This window comes from Tasmannia lanceolata, unplaced genomic scaffold (assembly GCF_043159265.1).
Source record: "Tasmannia lanceolata isolate RefF3 unplaced genomic scaffold, GAP_Taslan_0.1 ptg000037l, whole genome shotgun sequence".
Classification (NCBI taxonomy): Eukaryota; Viridiplantae; Streptophyta; class Magnoliopsida; order Canellales; family Winteraceae; genus Tasmannia; species Tasmannia lanceolata.
In genome coordinates this window covers 27,124,865-27,145,310 of record NW_027518714.1, presented here as the reverse complement: position 1 = coordinate 27,145,310, position 20,446 = coordinate 27,124,865, and the positions used below count along the sequence as shown (strand labels likewise).

The 20,446-nt window shown below is 39.0% G+C and overlaps 1 protein-coding gene across 4 annotated transcripts; it reads right to left on the bottom strand.

Moving 5' to 3' along the window:
* Positions 1–565: 565 nt before the first annotated feature.
* Positions 566–20,237, bottom strand: LOC143860686 (V-type proton ATPase subunit c''1-like). 4 transcript variants are annotated; one of them, XM_077371464.1, is made up of 5 exons: positions 20,080–20,237; positions 19,099–19,308; positions 18,911–18,988; positions 1,037–1,207; positions 566–909 (listed from the first exon to the last, which is right to left on the bottom strand). In XM_077371464.1, the coding sequence occupies exons 2-5, from the start codon at positions 19,224–19,226 to the stop codon at positions 738–740; spliced, it is 549 nt and encodes a 182-aa protein (XP_077227579.1). In that variant the 5' UTR covers positions 19,227–19,308; positions 20,080–20,237; the 3' UTR covers positions 566–737. The 4 variants fall into 4 exon arrangements, with proteins under 4 accessions (XP_077227579.1, XP_077227577.1, XP_077227578.1 ...); XM_077371462.1 differs by having other exon boundaries at positions 20,075–20,233; XM_077371463.1 differs by having other exon boundaries at positions 19,099–19,305; positions 20,075–20,233.
* Between the last annotated feature and the right edge of the window lie 209 nt (positions 20,238–20,446).

The window sequence follows — 20,446 nt, the reverse complement described above, 5'->3', positions numbered from 1 at the left end:
TTAGAGTGCTTGTGCATGAGTGCGGGAAGAGTGTGTTTTGTAATGGAATGGCTTCCATCAAGCTCAATCCAACCCCTAAAATAGCCCTTGTTATTCTTTGATTTCTATTTTCGCAAGTTGCAAAAGGTCAATAGGACATGGCACCACTTGCTATTCATAGAATTTGTAGCCTACACCTGAAAAATGGAAACATTCTAACACACCAGAGAGGGTTCACCAACAACTGCCAATGTGTAACAGTTTTTATTTTCCGAGTATAATGGCAATGGAAAGATCACCTTCCTAAATATACAGCAAAACAAAGACCCTAAGAAAAATTGCACAACATAAAATCAGCATTTCAAGAGTCAGACGAGATCTGCAATTGGAGAGGATAATATGGTTATTAGAGGTTCTAAAGGGTCTGCTCACCTCATTAATTGGGTTCTGTCCAAGGTCACACGCGCGTTCTTGTTACTGTACATGTCTTCTCCATCATATATTTCTTCTTTTGATCAATTAAAGTTTTCAGACACATTTAAGAAAGAACAGGCTGCATTTCTGCTAAATGGTAGTATCATCCAAATTTCTGATCAAAGAAAAACACAAATTTATTATCCAAAGTCAATACACAGAACCACATCATGTCTTTCTTTACATAAACCTTAATGCATTAGTTCCTTCCAGAGTTCTGCCACAGTACAAACACAATCAGTAAAATATATATAAGACGGGGAAGTCCGGTTCTGATGGTATACTCATGATCCCGTTGAAGGCCATGTTGCTTGAGCAGACATTATTATCCCCACGATCACTCCAAACAACCCAAGTGCACTACCAAAGATTTCGATTACCAAAATCTTTACAAAAAGGGAGGAATTCTGGGCATCAGACAGAGCACAGCTGCTTCCAATTATTCCCACACAGAGCCTGTTGGAAGAAAACACAAGGCTCAACAGCAGATAAACCATAATATTGTCATACTTGCCTAAATAGCATATAAGCTATATATTGATTAAATTGGTAAAAAGTCAAAAGCCAAATCACATTCACATACCCGCAGACCAGGTTTGCGAACCCCACAATGATCCCGGAAGCGAAGATTGCATATCCAGCTCTAAGAGACTCTGGTGCATATAACTGGGTTGCTGGCACACTCTCTAGCTTTGTTTGTAAAATGATTGCTACAATAACGCCATATATCGCAACAGCCTCACAGAAAATTACACTGAAGAGAAGAAAAATGACAAAGGAAGCCCATAAAAAATGTTTCTAAGACCATACTTGAAACGTTGATGTATATAAAATGAGACCAGGACATCAGCATACACATCTCATACAAACGTGTGCACCATGTTCAAGACCCATGCATGTGTGTGTGATTCTACCCTTTATTGTAACCTTGCTAGCTTCCTTTTAGTGCAACCTTCTGTACCTGCCCTTGCATCAACATTAGTTGGGTTGCTGGTCTACTCAAATAGAATTTGATATTATTAAATTATTTTCTCTCTATTACACTGAACTTGCCTGTGACATTCAGGATATGGATCTTACATGTTCTAATAGGATATGCTGTAGCACAATTTAAGGGGCACTTTAGTCTTCACAATTTTTTTTTTGAAATGGGGTCTTCACAAATTATTTTGGAATTATATAAACGGGTTATTTCATGTTTTCAAGGATGCTTTAGTCCTCGTGTAAAAATTATGTTTCTAATATTTAGCCCAAGCTGGGTGGCGCAAAACACGAGGTTTTACTTTTACCCTCCCTAGTTGAAGTTGCCATTTCCATAGAGCAAGAAGTCAAGAACTATCAGTTTTCCAAGTTCGAGGCCTTCTATGAGCATCTATGATTCTTTTTGTCAGTGGGGAAGAATCACGATAGGGATCAGGCCTACAAAATAAATGGTTATTTTTCTTTTTCATTTTGAGGTATTTTTCTTTTCTTTTTCCCTTTTTTTTTTGATGTGTTTCTTTTTCCTATTAGAGCCCTGACAAGCACAGTGATGTCTAATGCATAGTTACCGGCACAGGGATGTCTAATGCATAGTTACCAACATGGATGTCTAATGCATGTTACCGGAAATTTCCTAGTTAGATTAGATGGGAAGCTCGCTTCCTCGGGAACTCGCTTCGGAAACTGACTTCTTCTCGCTTTCCAAATTTAGGGAAGCATGCTTCCCAGACACTTCCTACGTTTACTCTTAACTAAGGGCATGTTTGGATCTAGGGATTGTTTTTTCTTGGAAAAAACTTTCCCTAAAATCCTGTTCAAAAAAAAACAAAAAAAAAACTTTCCCTAAAAAATACAAAATCCAATGTTTGGTAAAGTTAGGGGTGCAACTTGGGCGGGCTCAACCCGAACCCGACGGGTTCAACCCGAGAAAAAGTCGGGTTGGGTTGAGTTCAGGTTGGGTTTTCTCAAGTCGGGTTGAGGGCTTGGGCAACCTGACCCGAGTGACCCCGACTTTTTTAATGATTTTTTTTAATTTTTTAAGCTAAAAATTTCGGGTTGGGTCGGGTTGAAGTCGGGTTGGGTCGGGTTCGGGTTTGGCAAAAAGGGTTCCTCGGGTCGGGTCGGGTTGAACCTTGTCGGGTTGGAAATCGGGTCGGGTTCGGGTTGACCAAATGGTTGCTCGGGTCGAGTTCGGGTTGGCCTCAACCCGACCCGAGTTGCACCCCTAGTAAAGTACGTTAATGTTGATTTTAAACTTCTGGAATTAAACTTTCTCCAAAAAATAGGGAAAGTAAAAATCTCTCTTATACCTGTTATTTCATTTTCCAAGAAAGCAAAATTCTAATTTTGTGGGTTATCAATCTTCTTCCCAACCTATCACCGCCTCTTCATCCTCCGTCTAGGACTTCTCTCTGAATCACAAACCAAGGCTAGGGCTTCTTCGATTCCTTCCCTATTTTTATTATTAGCAAAGGTGCTTGGAATGAGTGCCGCATCAGTCCATGGAGAGAGAATGACAGGGTGAGATTGTTCTACGCCACCGTGTCCCTCCCTGTGCATGGATTGTTCGGTGGCCCTTCCATTCCCAAAGAAAATGAGAAGAATGACATGGAAAGAGAGGGGGTGAGATCTCGAGAGCTCTAATGGCGTTCTCGGATGGAGAGGGAGAGAGGACTACAGTTTTATAGTGTACAAGGGAATGGAAGGGGAACAAAAAGAATGGGTTACTGGACTACTATCAATGGTGTCCAGTAAGACGGAGAGCCTCTCTGTTTGAGTCATTGGCCTCTCTCTACAAAACATTGATGTAGTTCAAGTCTTAGAACCCTAAACACATATACTGAATCAAATCAAATGATGATAACAAAGGATCAATGTACCTGTTTTCTGAAAGAAATACATTATGCATATTCCATCAAATCAAGCTAAAATAAATAGCAAGATTATTAGCAAAGAGGAATACTGGTAGATTTCTTGTTCTTGTATTTTTCGTGTAATTTCTTGTGTTTCGTTCTGCTTCCCTTGTACTTTCTGGCATGAGTGACTTGATCATCTTTTTTGAAATGAAATTTGCTACCATTCAAATAAAAAAAAAGGAATACTAGTAGGGTTTCACGGAGAATGAAAATTTGGGGGGAAATGGATAGTCACGGGTGTACCCGAAGAATGAAGATTTTGGGCCAATTTATGCCATTTCTCCCATTGCTGCTACTAGGGCACCCAAGAATGATTATGGGTGGTTTCGATTTGGGGGATATTGGGAGATAAATGAAATGAACGATCTAATTTTTCCGCTTTCACCACCACGTCAACACCACCCATCCGGATTGTTAAAGAGAATGCCCGAGATACATCACGCAAGAAGCTAAACTTTTGAACAGAAACCAAACAACAACAACAAGAAAGAAAATCCAGAAAAGAAAATAACAACTAAAAAAAGATAGAAAGATGGATGAAGTGGACAGTCTAATTTTCCGCTTTCACTATCACGGCGTACCACTCATCTGGATTGTTAAAGAGAGCCCAAGATACCTTGTGCAAGAAGCTAAATTTTGAATGGAAACCAAACAACAACAACCCAAAAAAAAATCCAGAAAAAAAAAACACCCTTGATATGAACCAAACAATGAAAAATGAATATCCAGAAAAAGAAAAACCCATAAAAAAGTTTCTTGGAAAGTGTCACTTTCCATAATTTCATTTTCCATAGATCCAAACATGCCGTAAGAGTATGTTTCCTATTTAGGTAATTATTTCTTCCTGAAAGAATACCTTCTTCTTTCGATAATGTAGAAAGAGCAAAAAAAAAGTACATTTAAAACTTGAAAACTCATCTTAAGTTTCAAATAAAAATGACGTGGATCTTTTTCCAAAAACTTAACATTAATATACATGTTTTTTCTTAAACGAACATTAATATACATGAATAAAACAAGCAAACCTGTAAATTGCTAAAACTTGTAATTCTAATTAGTTGTGAAGTCTCAATCCTTACCTAGATTAACCCTTCCTAACCTACTACAATACTACTCTTTCTATGTACTTCTTGTTTGCTTCCAATGAGGCTTCTTACATGATTTATGTTGACTTTCAATGACGCTTCCCACCCATTTTATCTTTAATTTCTTTAGAGCTTTTCGCTTCCCGCAATCTCTCTTTTCTATACGCCTCGCTTCCCGCATCACTTCTCACATTCGCTTCCCACTTTAGCAACTATGGTCTGATGTCAACAAATCATATGAATATATGAGGTATTTGACAAACCATGACATTTTATGGAAAAAAAAAATCATAAACAAAATTGATTTTTTATCCTGATAACAAAAATGATTTATTGACCCTGACTTACAATAAAAAAAATCATAAACAAAAGTAACCTACAATGTGATGTGGCTTTTGAGACATCAAGATTAGCAAATGAGATGGTAGATGGACTAGCAATTGACGGACTGGATAGAGAGATTAAGTTATTTTGAACTTGTTTCCGTAGTAAAGATTATTATTATTATTATTATTTTTGAAATGACTCCATTGTAATGATTAATCCGAAGTTCTTTTGATGCTTTTTCTAACAATAATGATATCTTCATTAATATAAAGGAAAAGAACACAATGATCAGGCATATATTAGTTAGCTATAAGGAGCTACTAAGACCCATGACAATCAGGCATATAATCTCTAACTACAACATTGTCAATGTAATCTCTAACTACAACATTGTCAATAGATACTCCCTCATCTGCAAAAAGATCCGCCTCCGGGTTGGCTTCTCTTCTAACATGGCAAAACTGAATGTGAAGTCTATCTACCACTTCTTCGAATACGTCCACAAGTTTCGAAGGAAATCCCGCCCCCCTCACTTGGATCTGTAGACACCCCATTTTGATCGGGCCCTAAACCCCCTCGTTTGAACAAAATCCCATCAAATCAGCGAGTTAGGACCCCAAATTACACCATAAGCTAAGTTATGATCCCACCAAGGTCCCCGCAAAATTTCGTCGAAATCCGAGCAGGTTTGCCTAGCAAACGAGCCGAGTAAGAAGCGAGGTGCAAAAACAAAAGGGGGTGAATTATCCCACTCTAATTTTTGACCTAATTTCTTCCCGAGACCACCCATTTTCAGCAAAATCAAATATAAAACACATATGAGGGGTGTCTTAGGATAATAAAAGGGGATAAAATTATGTTAATTTTTTACTTAAATTTTTCTCTTTATACCACCCTTTTGCAACCAAAATCAAAGCAAATTTTTTGACAATGGGCTGTCCTATAAACTAATGGGGGACAAAAATTAAGGAAAAACTCTATAAATAGAGCATTTGGGCTCTCATTTGAAAAAAAAATAGGATTCTTAATCTAATTTTAGAGAGAGGAAGAGAGAGCTTTCTAGAGAGAGAAGATTCTAAAGAGAGATTTCTAGAGAAAGAATGAGATCTAGAAAGAGAAAGATGGAGATCTAGAGAGAGAAAGAACGAGAAGAAGATTTCAAGGAGAGATCCAAGAGAAGAGCACAAGATGAGCAGATTTTGAGTTTTCTTTGAAAATCTAACATAAAATGGGAAATCTAAGTGGAAAATGCTTAAAAATGGTTAGATCTAGTAACCTAGGGCTAAAATCTACAAAAATATGTTTAAAAACATGTCTCATATAAAGATCTAAAGCAATTCACCTTAGATTTTGAGTTCTAGTTGAATTTCGATGTGAAAATGGCAAAATAAAGTGTTGTCCAGGTTCTTTTTGTCATTTTTCATCAATCATTTTCGGTTGCAATTCATGAAAATTTCTCCCGTGGAGGTGTAGAACTCGTTGAGATCTTCGATTTGGCGTATAATGGCCCAAAATTGGCAAAGAAACGAAGAACTTATGCCAATTTTAAGATTTCAGCTGAAAATTAGGATTAAAATGGTGAATTCTTAGATGATTTTTGTGAAAATCTTTAGATCTGATGTATTAGGCTTTAGAATTCAAAATTTTATGTGTTAATATGTGTGTGATGTGAATATCTAGTGAAGTCCATGATAGATCTAGAGTTTTGATGTGAAATGCTCTTGTAAGATGTTGAAGAACTTTAAAAATATATGATGTCCAGAACTCCAGATTTGTTTTTTGAGTTTTTCACTAAAATAAGGTTAGAACTGAGTGTAGTACTTCACATAAGAGTTGTAGAGCTTATTGAGATCTTCGATTTGGCATATAATGGCCCAAAAATTGGCCAAGAAACGAGAAGTTATGCCAATTTCAAGATTTCAGGTGAAAATTTAGGTTAAAATGGTGAATCTATGCATTTTTTGTGAGAATTCCTTAAAGATCTTGAAAATTGAAACTAACATGGTTAGATCTAAGCCTAATCAGCATTTATAATCATATATTTGTGTCAAATTCCCATAGATTTTGTGTTTGAATGAAGTTTTGATGTGAAATGTCATGAAATTGTGTTGAATTACATGCTGTCCAAATTTTATTTTCAATTTTTCACTAAAATCCGATTAGATCTAGCAAAAGTGATACACACGGAAGTTGTAGATCTTTCCGAGATCTTCGATTTAGCATCTTACGGGCCTCCTAACGATGAAAAATGAAAAAGTTATGCTACTTTTAAGATATCAGCCAAAAACACTACATTTTCAGATTTGAATTGGTCCAGAGATGGTCGTTTTCTGGCCACTTCCAGTAAGATCCAGCCGAAATTCTCAACGGAGAAAAGTTTATTTGATCAATTTCCTAAAACTGTGTAGTTGAACACTTTTCTTGAAAATGTATTTTTGATCCTCTGTTTTGCAAAACCAAATCATAACATTTGAAAAACAAAACTGCATAAACGAAATTTGAAATCAGCCCAAAAATGACCGTTTTCCGGCCACTTCATGCGAGAACCGGCCGAAGTGCATAACTAATCAAATGTTCCCTGATGTGTCCCCTACAACTTTTATGTGTATTGCTAGTTTTGCCATTTGGAGAGTAATTTTAAATACAAATTCTCAGCTTCCATGTAGAATGCAAATACGTGCTTTTGATGCTTGATTCGTGCTTAGCCTAGTGGGCGATGAAGGCGTTAGCCCAAGCCCATCCTTAGAGGACTTGTTTAGTCCGAGTAGCTCTCCCCTCTGTTATTTAGAAGACCTGTTAAGTCTTTTAGACGTGTTTAAACCATAGAATCTTTCCTTCATTGCAAATGGCGATGAAAGCGTTAGCCTAAGCCCATCTTATAGGGGACTTATCCAGTCCTAATAGTAATCCCCTCTCTCATTTAGAAGACTTGCTAAGTCTTTTAGACTTGTTTAGACATTAAACCCTCTTTCTCATTGTGAAAGGGCGATAAAGGCATTAGCCTAAGCCCATCCTTTAGAGGGATTTACATAGTCATGATAATACCCTCTTTCTTCCTTTTTCTTCATAGAGAGCCTTCTTAGCCTTTAAACACCTCTTAGACACTAATTCTTCCTTCGTTGCAAGGGCGATGAAGGCGTTAGCCCAAGCCCATTATTAGAGGGGCATACCGGATCAAGGTGGTACCCTCTGTTTTTTTTTCCCTCTTCTTTAGGTAGAGACCTCTTCCCCTTTTAGGCACTTTTAAATATTAGCACCTTTCATTGCAAGGGCGATAAAGGCGCCAGCCCAAGCCCATCTTTAGGGTACTTACTTAGTCCTAGTGGCATTTCCCCTCTTTTTTCCCTTTCATTTAGGAGACTTGTATAGTCTTTTAGAAATTTTCCTAGCCATTAGTAACTTTCCCCCCTTCTTATTGCAAGGGCAATGACAGAGTCATCTAGAGCCACGTTAGGAGACATACTATGTCTCATTAAGGTGTTTCTCCTTTGGAGACAAGCCTAATCGTTTAGAGCCTATCCCTTAGGGAGTTTATCATGGTCATGTATAGAGTAAGCCCATAGGAGGCATGCCTAGCCTCATTTATAGGATTCCCTTCAAGTTGCACCCCTTTCTAGTTGAATATCAACTTGGTTTGTTAGTTGCCCTATTCTTATTTATCATTGCAAGGGCAATGATAAGGATACTTGGAGCCCTCCATAGGAGACATTCAGTGTCTCACTAGAGTTAGTTGTTTCTCCCATAGAAGACAGGCTTTGTCTCATTGGCCCTAGTTATCCTCTTGTTTTATGAGACATGTCATGTCTCATTAGCGCCTCTTTTAGAGTCACTAGCATAGGAGTCTATCCATAGCCAGAAAGTCTTTCCTCTAGATAGGAGTCTGTCCTATCCAGAAAGTCTTTCCTCTAGATAGGAGTCTGTCATTTAGTGTTAGGAGTCAGTCCTTCAATTTCAGGAGTCTGTCTTATCATCATAGGGAGCTAGGATTCTGTCTAACCTTTCATCAAGTCATGTGATTCTGTCCAATCCTTGCAAGGCATAGGTAGAGTCGTGATTCTATCCAACCCCCCCCCCCCGCCCCACGGCCCCGCGCAAAGTATAGGATTCTGTCTAACCCTTGCAGGATATTAGAAGTCTGTCCTATCCTTATGATGATAAAAATCTGTCATCGTGAATCAAAAATACTTGAAAACATGAAAACGCAAAAACATTCAGAAATTTCAAAACATCAAAATATCTGAAAAATCCAAATCATTTGAAAAGTTACGAGTCATTAGGAGTGTAGTTAGGAGAGTCCGTTTCCGAACTATGTTGACTTGATCCCCTCCCACGGGGTACGTAGGCAGCTTGGGATCCTTATCCCAGATCCAGTCAAACCTTCAAAAATAAACATTTCAAACCTTCCAAAAATCCTTAAAAATCACTAATAAATTCAAAACCCTAAAAAAAAGTGAAAAACTCTTCAAAACCATTTCAAAAAGATCTTCCCCTAGAGTTAGGAGTTTGTCCTAGATGTTTGGGGTGTCTTAGAGTTAGGAGTCTGTCCTGGTTATGTTGATGCTTTACGTGTTTTGTGTGTGAGTGTCCTTAGAGTTAGGAGGCCTCGAGTCGTGGTCGGTTAGACACTTAGTCGAGCCAATGGCTAGATTAGGATGCACTTAGTTAGCCCATTGTTTTCCTAAGGACATACAGCCTACTGACACATAAGATGTAGGGCTCACCTGCATTAAACTAGGTTGACTTGCATTAGTTTATGACCATATAAGTGTCTAAAATACTTAAACAACTTAAACATGAGTCGTGTCGTGTCGAGTCTAGTGTGGTCTAGGCACATTTAGACATCGTAGCTTAGAATAGGCCACCGAACTACGTTGACTCTGATTCTTCCCGAGGCCGGGATACGTAGAGCGGCCGGGATGGCCATCCTGGTCCGAGTCAAGTATCACATTAGAGTCTAAGGTTTGTCGTGTCGAGTCGTGTGTGAAGTTGAGTTGTGTGTTTTGTTGTGTTTTCTTACTTTCATGTACAGACTTTATACCATTAGCTGTAGCATGCATTTGTTTGTCCATCAGAACTTAGACACCAATTAAGTATGACACTCATAACCTAATTATATTTAGGTGACACTTCTTTCATTTATCTTTTGTGTGTGCTTATTATTTTCATCCCCGAGTCATGCATGTTTTCTGGGGGATATCCATTCCCATTTCACATGATTTTCGCTCAAAATTCTTCAAAGTTAATAAATAAATGGCATAAGAGACAGGGTGTTTACACTCGGGCGAATTGGGGGCGCCTAACACCTTCCCCATTCGTCATCATGCACGGACTTTTATCCCCGAGTCATGCATGTTTAGGTAGACGTCTTCTAGGGGATATCCGTTCCCATTTCACATGATTTTCGATCAAAATTCTTCAAAGTTAATAAAAAAATGGCATGAGAGATAGGGTGTTTACACTCGGGCGAATTGGGGGCGCCTAACACCTTCCCCATTCGTCATAATGCACGTACTTTTGTATCTCTGGTTATCCGTTACGACAGAGTATAGTATGGGATCCAAGGCCTACTTCTTTGGATGACGACTCTGAGTTATTTTAGGTACGTCTCGGTTCCGGGCTCATCCCCGAATCAAAAGGTATCTCACCTACATCTTCACTCCTGCTGCGAGAGGCACTCTTTCGAGAGTTCGTTGGTAGAGCTCCCCTTCATGTGTGGAGATCTCAGAGGATTGACGGGGATCTCGTGTCCACGCCACCTTCCTCGGGATCGGGGTCCACTTAGATCATATTTAATGAATCACCTCAAACATACGACACATCACTCGCGAAGGGCATAAGGGGTCTGACTCCTTCTCTATGAGACACATCTTCAACTTCAGTAGAGTTCTAATCTCCCACCAGCGCAACAAAGGTAAGGCAGACCGTGCCAGTTCCATCTCCAATCATACCTCAAATACCTGCCCTTTCTAGGATTCATTTACTCGAGCAATCAAAGTTCAGTTTTATGCTTCCCATCGGCTAAGTTTCCACATAGGTACAACCTTTGTTTTTGGAACAATGGAATACAAAAAGGTATCACCACTTCCTAGGGGTGCAACTTGGGTCGGGCTCCACCCGAACCCGACAGGTCCGATTTTGGCTAAGGTTGGGTTGGCATTTCCTTGGGTAAGGTTGGCTTAGGGTTGGGCAAAGCCAATCCAATTTAATTTCAGGTTGAGTTAGGGTTGAGGCCTTGGCAACCTGACCCGACCTGAACCCGAACCCAAACTCTGTCCTCTAATGCTTGCACACCCCTAAATAAGTTTGATGACATGTCCAACGCTTCCACCAATTTACCGACCAGTTTTATTCCTTTAACCTTTCCACACTAGTGGTCTTTCCTTCAAAACTCTGCCTATTCCTCTCCATCCATATCGTCCATAGAGGTAGACAACAGCTCCATAAGCCCGAAGACTGAGGAGGTCAAGAATAAAATTCCATATCTCTACAGCTGTTGGGCAATAAACAACGAGATGATTAACAAATTCTTCTGAAAATGAACACATGCTACAGGTATTTTGTATCGTATGTTTCCTGTTATCAAGGTGAACTTTTTGAGGATTGCTGTCCATCAAAAGGCAAACAACTCTATGATGAGCAGAAATTTACCAGATAACCTTCCACTTCAACCCCATGAGAGCAAAGTAATCATAATAGGGTAGCCAACTTTTTTCAATTCAATTTGAAATTGATGGAGGAGAAAGTAGATTGATTTCCTGATCTTTCTATACTCTTAGGGCACGCTTGGCCGCCAGGAATTTGTTTTCATGATAAATAGGCGTCTCCAAGTGGAGATGAGGGTGAAATCCTTAAAAATCAGGAAACAAAATCCCAGAAACCAGTGATGAGCTCTGCTAAAAATCCGGAAAGGTCGATGTGATTTCCTCAACACCCGGTTTGAACACCCTTTCTGCCCATTCAAGCTTGTACCCAACTCCACAAATCCAATTTTGCTTAAGAGGCTTCGAATCCGGCTCAGAAGGACACACCGCCCTTAAAAATCAGGAAACAAAATCCCGAAAACTAGTGTTTCTGGTGATCAGAAGTTGTTAAAAATCCAGAAACAAAAAACTCTACTCAAAACCGGATCGACCTTTTCCAGATTTTTAGCAGCAACTCATCACTGGAAAAACTAGTTTCCGGGATTTTGTTTCCTGATTTTTCGGGATCTCACCCTCATTTCCACTTGGAGACTATTGTGGTGTATGTGGGTAGTTAGAATGTAGTTATGGTTATGTAGTTAAGGTTTGTGGGGGTTAGTTATTTGTGATGTGTCTTGTTAGTAGGTAAATGGGCTTGTGATGGGGCACTCCATCTTGATTGTGATTATGTAGTTGTAATTTAGTGAATTGGGAAGGATGGAATTTTACAGCAACAAATGAAGCTTTGTTTAGGAGAGTCATGGCTCCTCTCAATTTGAGCCATTAGGAGGTTTGGTTGCCTCGAATCAACCTCTCTCCCACTCTTTTTCTATTTTCCATTTGTTTATTTGTGTTACGGCCGATTAAGCACGTAACACTGGTAGTTCAAAAGTTGCCAATGTTAATTCATTTAATGTAAAAGCCGCCACGAATTTATTTTCATGATAAATTGGCGTCTCCAAGTGGAGATGAGGGTGAGATCCCGAAAAACCAAGAAACAAAATCCCGAAAACTAGTTTTTCCAGTGATGAGTTGCTGCTAAAAATCTGGAAAAGGTCGATCCGGTTTTGAGTAGAGTTTTTTGTTTCTGGATTTTTAGCAACTTCTGATCACCAGAAACACTAGTTTTCGGGATTTTGTTTCCTGATTTTTTAGGACGGTGTGTCCTTCTGAGCCGGAGCCGAAGCCACTTAAGCAAAATTGCATTTGCGAAGTTGGGTACAAGCGTGAATGGGCAGAAAGGGTGTTCAAACCGGATTTTTAGCACATCGACCTCGGATTTTTAGCAGAACTCATCACCGGTTTCTGGGATTTTGTTTCCTGGTTTTTAGGGATTTCACCCTCATCTCCACTTGGAGACGCCGATTTATCATGAAAACAAATTCCTGGCGGCCAAGCGTGCCCTAAGAGTATAGAAACATCAGGAAATCAATCTACTTTCTCCTCCATCAATTTCAAATTGAATTGAAAAAAGTTGGCTACCCTATTATGATTACTTTGCTCTCATGGGGTTGAAGTGGAAGGTTATCTGGTAAATTTCTGCTCAACCTAGAGTTGTTTGCCTTTTGATGGACAGCAATCCTCAAAAAGTTCACCTTGATAACAGGAACCATAGGATACAAAATACCTGTAGCATGTGTTCATTTTCAGAAGAATTTGTTAATCATCTTGTTGTTTATTGCCCAACAGCTGTAGAGATATGGAATTTTATCCTCGTAATATTTGGTCGCGATTGTAGTCTTGACCTCCTCAGTCTTCGGGCTTATGAGCTGTTGTCTACCTCTATGGACGATATGGATGGAGAGGAATAGGCAGATTTTTTAAGGAAAGACCACTAGTGCGGAAAGGTTAAAGGAATAAAACTGGTCGGTAAATTGGTGGAAGCGTTGGACATGTCATCAAACTTATTTAGGGGTGTGCAGGCATTAGAGGACAGAGTTTGGGTTCGGGTTCAGGTCGGGTCAGGTTGCCAAGGCCTCAACCCTAACTCAACCTGAAATTAAATTGGATTGGCTTTGCCCAACCCTAACCCAACCTAACCTGAGGAAATGCCAACCCAACCTTAGCCAAAATCGGATTGAACCTGTCGGGTTCGGGTGGTGCCCGACCCAAGTTGCAGCCTTAGGAAGTGGTGATACCTTTTTGTATTCCATTGTTCCAAAAACAACGGTTGTACCTATGTGGAAACTTCGCCGATAGGAAGTATAAAACTGAATTTTGATTGCTCGAGTAAATGAATCCTAGAAAGAGCAGGTATTTGAGGTATGATTGGAGATGGAACTGGCACGGTCTGCCTTACCTTTGTTGCGCTGGTGGGAGATTAGAACTCTACTGAAGTTGAAGATGTGTCTCATAGAGAAGGAGTCAAACCCCTTATGCCCTTCGCGAGTGATGTGTCGTATGGTTGAGGTGATTCATTAAATGTGATCCAAGTGAGGGGGGACGGGATTTCCTTTGAAACTTGTGAACGTATTCGAAGAAGTGCTAGATAGACTTCACATTCAGTTTTGCAATGTTAGAAGAGAAGCCAACCCGGAGGCGGATCTTTTTGCAGATGAGGGAGTATCTATTGACAATGTTGTAGTTAGAGATTACAATGACAATGTTGTAGTTAGAGATTATATACCTGATTTTCATGGGTCTTAGTAGCTCCTTATAGCTAACTAATATAAGCCTGATCATTGTGTTCTTTTCCCTTATATTAATGAAGATATCATTATTGTTAGAAAAAGCATGAAAAGAACTTCAGATTAATCATTACAATGGCGTCATTTCAAACAAATAATAATAATAACAATAATCTTTAAAACGGAAACAAGTTCAAAATAACTTAATCTCTGTATCCAGTCCGTCAATTGCTAGTCAATCTACAATCTCATTTGCTGATCTTGATGGCTCAAAAGCCACACCACATTGTAGGTCAGTTTTGTTTATGATTTTTTTATTGTAAGTCAGGGTCAATAAATCATTTTTGTTATCAGTAAAAAAAATCATTTTTGTTTATGATTTTTTTTCCCATAAAATGTCATGGTTTGTCAAATACCTCAGATATTCATACGATTTGTTGACATCAGACCATAGTTGCTAAAGTTGGAAGCGAATGTGAGAAGTGATGCAGGAAGCGAGGGGTATAGAAAAGAAAGATTGCGGGAAGCGAAAAGCTCTAAAGAAATTAAAGATAAAATGGGTGGGAAGCGTCATTGAAAGTCAACATAAATCATGTAAGAAGCCTCATTGGAAGCAAACAAGAAGTACATAGAAAGAGTAGTATTGCAGTAGGCTAGGAAGGGTTAATCTAGGTAAGGATTGAGACTTCACAACTAATTAGAATTACAAGTTTTAGCAATTTACAGGTTTGCGAGTTTTATTCATGTATATTAATGTTCATTTTAAAAAAACATGTATATTAAAGTTAAGTTTTTGGAAAAAGATCCACGTCATTTTTATTTGAAACTTAAGATGAGTTTTCAAGTTTTAAATGTACTTTTTTTTTTGCTCTTTCTACATTATCGAAAGAAGAAAGAGTATTCTTTTAGGAAGAAATAATTACCTAAATAGGAAACATACTCTTACGGCATGTTTGGATCTATGGAAAATGAAATTATGGAAAGTGACACTTTCCAAGAAACTTTTTTATGGGTTTTTCTTTTTCTGGATATTCAATTTTCATTGTTTGGTTCATATCAAGGATGTTTTTTTTTCCTGGATTTTTTTTTTTGGGTGGTTGTTGTTGTTGTTGTTTGGTCTCCGTTCAAATTTTGGAAGACCATTATTTGATTGCACATGAAAAAAGTAAATTGAACCACTGCAGTTTATAATTATATCCCTCTAAATGAGCTATAACCATATAATTTCTCACTAGGTGGTGAAAATGAAAAAAAAAAATCTTACGAGGAATTTATCTACAAGAAATATTTTTCTTACAATCAAAACAGGGTAGGAAATGCTAAATTTCCATGGATTTCAAAGTAGGTAGCAGATTGTAGTCAGCTAAAATAAGTATCTCATTGCAACATGAGCTGGAATTCTAAACACTAGCAACATGGTACTATGTTGTTGGGAGAGGGCAGTGAGTACAGAGGTGAATCAACACAAAGTAACACTTGCCCCAATGAAAGGAAACATTGAAGTTTGTCTGTCATCAATAAGCATTTTTTTTTCTGAAAGGCAATGGCCATTTGGAATTTTGGATCATTCAATGACGAAAGAAAGGAAACAGACCCGATTTTGCTACATATGGCACATTAGCATTTACTATTAGGGGCATATACACGTACGCACAACAAAGATAAAGACTGATAAAAGTCATTTATTGTGTGAAAAAGAACTACATAAATACAAGTACAAGGGGGAAAACAGATGAGTAGGTCACCTATGGATTTGAATATAAGCTAGTGCATTTGTGATTTATGAATCCCTCAGTGGAAAGGGTGGAAAAATAAAGCGTCGTCAAAGAATCAATACATGGAAAAACCGCACTCTTCAAATCAACACTTTCTAAATAATTTGGTGCCTAATGAGTGTGTTGGTGCAGATTGAGAGGATTCAAAGGGAGTTTCATTAAAATGATAACGAAGAAGAAAGTATCATGTAGTAAGTTGGGAGGTATGCAACTCGAAAAGGACGGAGGAAGATTAACAAAGCATTATTGGGAAATTGATATTATGCTTTGGAGATGAAAATAATGGCTTATGCTAATAAATTACGAGAAATGTAGGGTGGTTTTGGGGAGTGTGCGATGAAAGAGATGTCTAGGGATGGGCAGAGCTGGAGGGGGTAGCATAGTCTTTGATTACGGAATATGGTTTAGAGTGGTCATGGGAAATAGAATCAAGTGTTTAGAACAAAGGCCCGTTTTCAAAAAAAGAAAAAAAAAAGAAAAGAAAAACGGTTTTAGGACAAAGGTAGATATACTTTGTAGAAACTTAAATATGATTATAAACCGGGCTCCCCCACAAGGTTCTCCATCCAATTGTTGATCAGTCATTCTTATATAGCATGAGCGATTTATGGCTGCCTACAAGCCACACATGCTTTCGTCCCAGACTCCCACATCCCAAACCTCCTCTCCTGACACCTTTGAGGAGTTATATTCTAATCAGACTGGATGAGGATGTAGTCGAGGCTGAGGGCATGGTCAAGGTCGTGGCCTAGGGTATCCTCAATACCAACATTCTGCAGCAGCAGGGACATTGTGGTGGTGCCCACATACGCAACTAGGTCATGCACAGGGATGACTTCTTTTGACTTTAGGACAACATGATCAAGTTCTTCAACAATTTTATCCGAGAGGCCCAAGATCTGCAGCAACATATTGCCCTACACCTCTTGTCCATGATAAGTACAGTTTTCTTAGGTGAAGATTGCGAGAAAGAAAACAGTTGAGTAAAAAGTGAATGAATCATGGTAGAGAAACCCTAGTTTTCCTAGAATCCAAACACCGAGAGCAGATTTTAGGTATTGTAATGCGATTAAGAGACCGGGGTAATTAAATTTTGTAATGGCAAACTTGTTGATTACTGAAAACTAACTAGAACAGAGAGCGTACCAGATCACGAGACTACTGGTAGCACAGTATTGCTTGGAAACCTGAAATTTCGCTGAAGCCATTACAAATTCCACATCAAAGGAGGAAGGAAAGAGAAACCCTAGATTTATCGAAGGACAACCAGGAAAATCTAGCATTTACGGACAGATTGGTCGTGATCACGACCATGTTTTGATAATCGGGCGAGATCACAGTTGTAATATAGTACAACAAGGCGTACTCTACTAAGATCATGGTAGGTCCCACCTTTGATTGATCATAACCGTCCATTCCATTTGATAGGTCTTGATTTGGATCTTCTAAGGAAAAAACCCACGCCAATCTTGCAATCTTAACATTCAAAAATCTGCAAAACAGGGCCTTGCTTTGGATCTCCTATAAGTTGACAGTTCAAACCAATCAAATATGGGACCTAGAATGCCATACAAACCCCTTGGGCCAATTCGTACCAATCCAACGGCTTAGATTCACTAATGGTAGGTCACATTGAGGAAGGAGGACGAGCAAGCCGGGATTGGATGCTCTATGTGTCCAAAACTAAGGTAAAAATTGAGTGCCATATAGTGAAAGATGTTATAGGAAGTGTCGATTTGCATGTTTTTTCCGCCCATACGAGACCCAAAGCAAAGGTCTATCAAATTAACGGTTGAGATCAATCAGATTCGAGACCTTTTGGTCTCATTCCTTCAATTACTTAGACTTTTGATTTGGGACCCACGGAATTCTAATCCAACCCCTCTCTCTCTCTCTCTCACATATTCACATGATCACATCTATCTTAACCCTAACCTATGGTTGTTTTGGATCTAGAAGCCCTAATTTTCCCATGACCGGAAAGCGAAGATCAGATTAACATAGGAACATATTCGTATTTTGTTTCGCCGGAAAATCAATGTCTGGTTCAATGGCGTTGGGTGAATCGAGTTCCTGGTCACGCGCACTGGTGCAGATCTCGCCCTACACTTTTTCGGCGATTGGAGTTTCCGTGTTAGGCACTGCTTGGTATGACTTCTTTTCTTGCATTTTGCAGATTTTGGGTTTATTTTCACCTTTGAAACTTATCCACAATTCTTCCTTTTTCCGAATTGGCCTTTTTTCTTTTCTTTTTAGAGAATTGGGGGTTTTTCAAGGGAATTTTTATAATGGGAAGCAGTTTGATTGGTGCGGCAGTCAAAGCTCCTCGTATTACTTCCAAGAATCTCATCAGGTATCTATGTGGATTTTTTTTTTGGGTTGTTGTTTGGTTTCCGTTCAAAATTTACCTTCTTGCACGGGGTATCTTGAGCTCTCTTTAACAATCCGGGTTGTTGTTGTTTGGTTTCCGTTCAAAATTTAGCTTCTTGCACGGGGTATCTTGAGCTCTCTTTTTCTGGATATTCAATTTTCATTGTTTGGTTCATATCAATCCGTTTGGCCGCCAGGAATTTATTTTCATGACCCCCACAAACCTTAACTACATAATCATTTTGCAACCAAACTAGAGTTCAATATCATTACAAATTATCTTTATGGTAGGTAAGTTGTGAGCGATCAACATTGCAACCCGTTATGTATCGTAATGGTTAGAGGACGGTGCCGCCTCATCCGTATCATTATAGATTATCAATTCACAAGAGAAATGTGCTAATTCAAGCACCAACACCAATTGAACTCCATCAGTATCTTATCAAAATAATGCTACGAAAAACTGATGCCTCATCCCTATGATTATAAATTATCAATTCACAAGAGAAATGTGGTAATTCAAGCCCCAGCACCAATTGAACTCCACTTGCATCTTATTGAAATAATACACTAAAATTTCATAAATTCAACTGCAAGATCAATTAACTAGTACACAAATTAATCAAAACCAATTAAATCACATAAAAAAAACATAGAAAGGAAAGAAGATCCTTATTTGATAATCAAACTAGATACCTGATGAGATTCTTGGAAGTAATACGAGGAGCTTTGACTGCCGCACCAATCAAACTGCTTCCCGTTATAAAAATTCCCCTGAAAACCCCCAATTCTCAGAAAAGAAAAGAAAAAAGGAAGAATTGTGGATAAGTTTGAAAGGTGAAAAGAAACCCAAAATCTGCAAAATGCAAGAAAATAAGTCATACCAAGCAGCGCCTAACACGGAAACTCCAATCGCCACAGCGATTCCAATCGCCGAGAAAGTGTAGGGCGAGATCTGCACCAGTGCGCGTGACCAGGAACTCGATTCACCCAACGCCATCGAACTAGACATTGATTTCCCGGCGAAAAAAAATACAAATACGTTCCTGCGTTAATCCGATCTTCGCTTTCCGGTCATGGGAAAATTAGGGCTTCTAGATCCAAAACAACCATAGGTTAGGGTTTAGATAGATGTGCGTATGTGTGTGTGAGAGAGAGAGAGAGGGGTTGGATTAGAATTCCGTTGTCCCAAGTCAAAAGTCTAAATAATTGAAAGCTGCAGGTGTGTGCATTCAGTTGCCAAGGAAACGGAAAAGAAACAGATAAGAAATTGCATTCAGTTACCAAACCCCTCTCATCCTTTTCCCAACCCAAATAGAGCCCATCCCAATCAAATCCTATCCAGATGATAAATAGATACATAACCTAACTCTAAAACAGAACACAACCCCCTTCATCTTCTTCCCCAACTCCAAAAACGGAGCGAAAAAATGGAAACAAAAATTAAAGAACAATCAGGCATTGAAACCCACAAAATAAACAAGTCTTCCTCTCGAAAAAAATGAGTCTAAAATACAACCCACAAGCCAAATAAACCCCAGATAAAAAAATGCCAAAAAAAAAAGAATCTAGATCATGGGAGAAGATGCAGCAAAATACTGAAAATGCCCAAAAAAGATGAAATCAACATACCCTAACCTAAACCCTACAAACCCTAAACAAACCTTAAACCCTAAATCAACAAACCTTTAATCCAATCCTTGGATCTGAAGAAGAAGAAAACGAACCTAAAAAGAACACTTAAAACCCCTATCCCAACAAGAACCCTCGGATCTGAGAGAGGGAGGGAGATAGAGACGGAGAGAAGGAGAAGAACAAGCTAAAAACGACGAGAGAGAGAGAGAGAGAGGTAGATCTTACCGTACCGAAGCTCCGGCGACGTCGAAATCCTCGCGAGGAAGACGATGGGCTCTCAAGAAGAACGAGATGCGTGGTCGTCTTTTGTGTTGAGATGTGAAAAAGAGTCCCGATAGATGTATTTCCGAGAGAAATTTTATAAAATCCGAGTCTTTTTTACGGAATTAGATGGGCGGAAGTTTGGCAACAAAACATCCACTTTTGCTACTTTGAAGGGAAGAGGATGCCTTTTCCGTTTCCTTTCCGCCCAAATCAGCGCAACTGAACAGACCCTGAAGGAATGAGACCAAAAGGTCCCGAATCTGATTGATCTCAACCGTTAATTTGATAGACCTTTGCTTTGGGTCTCGTATGTGACCTACCATCAGTGAATCC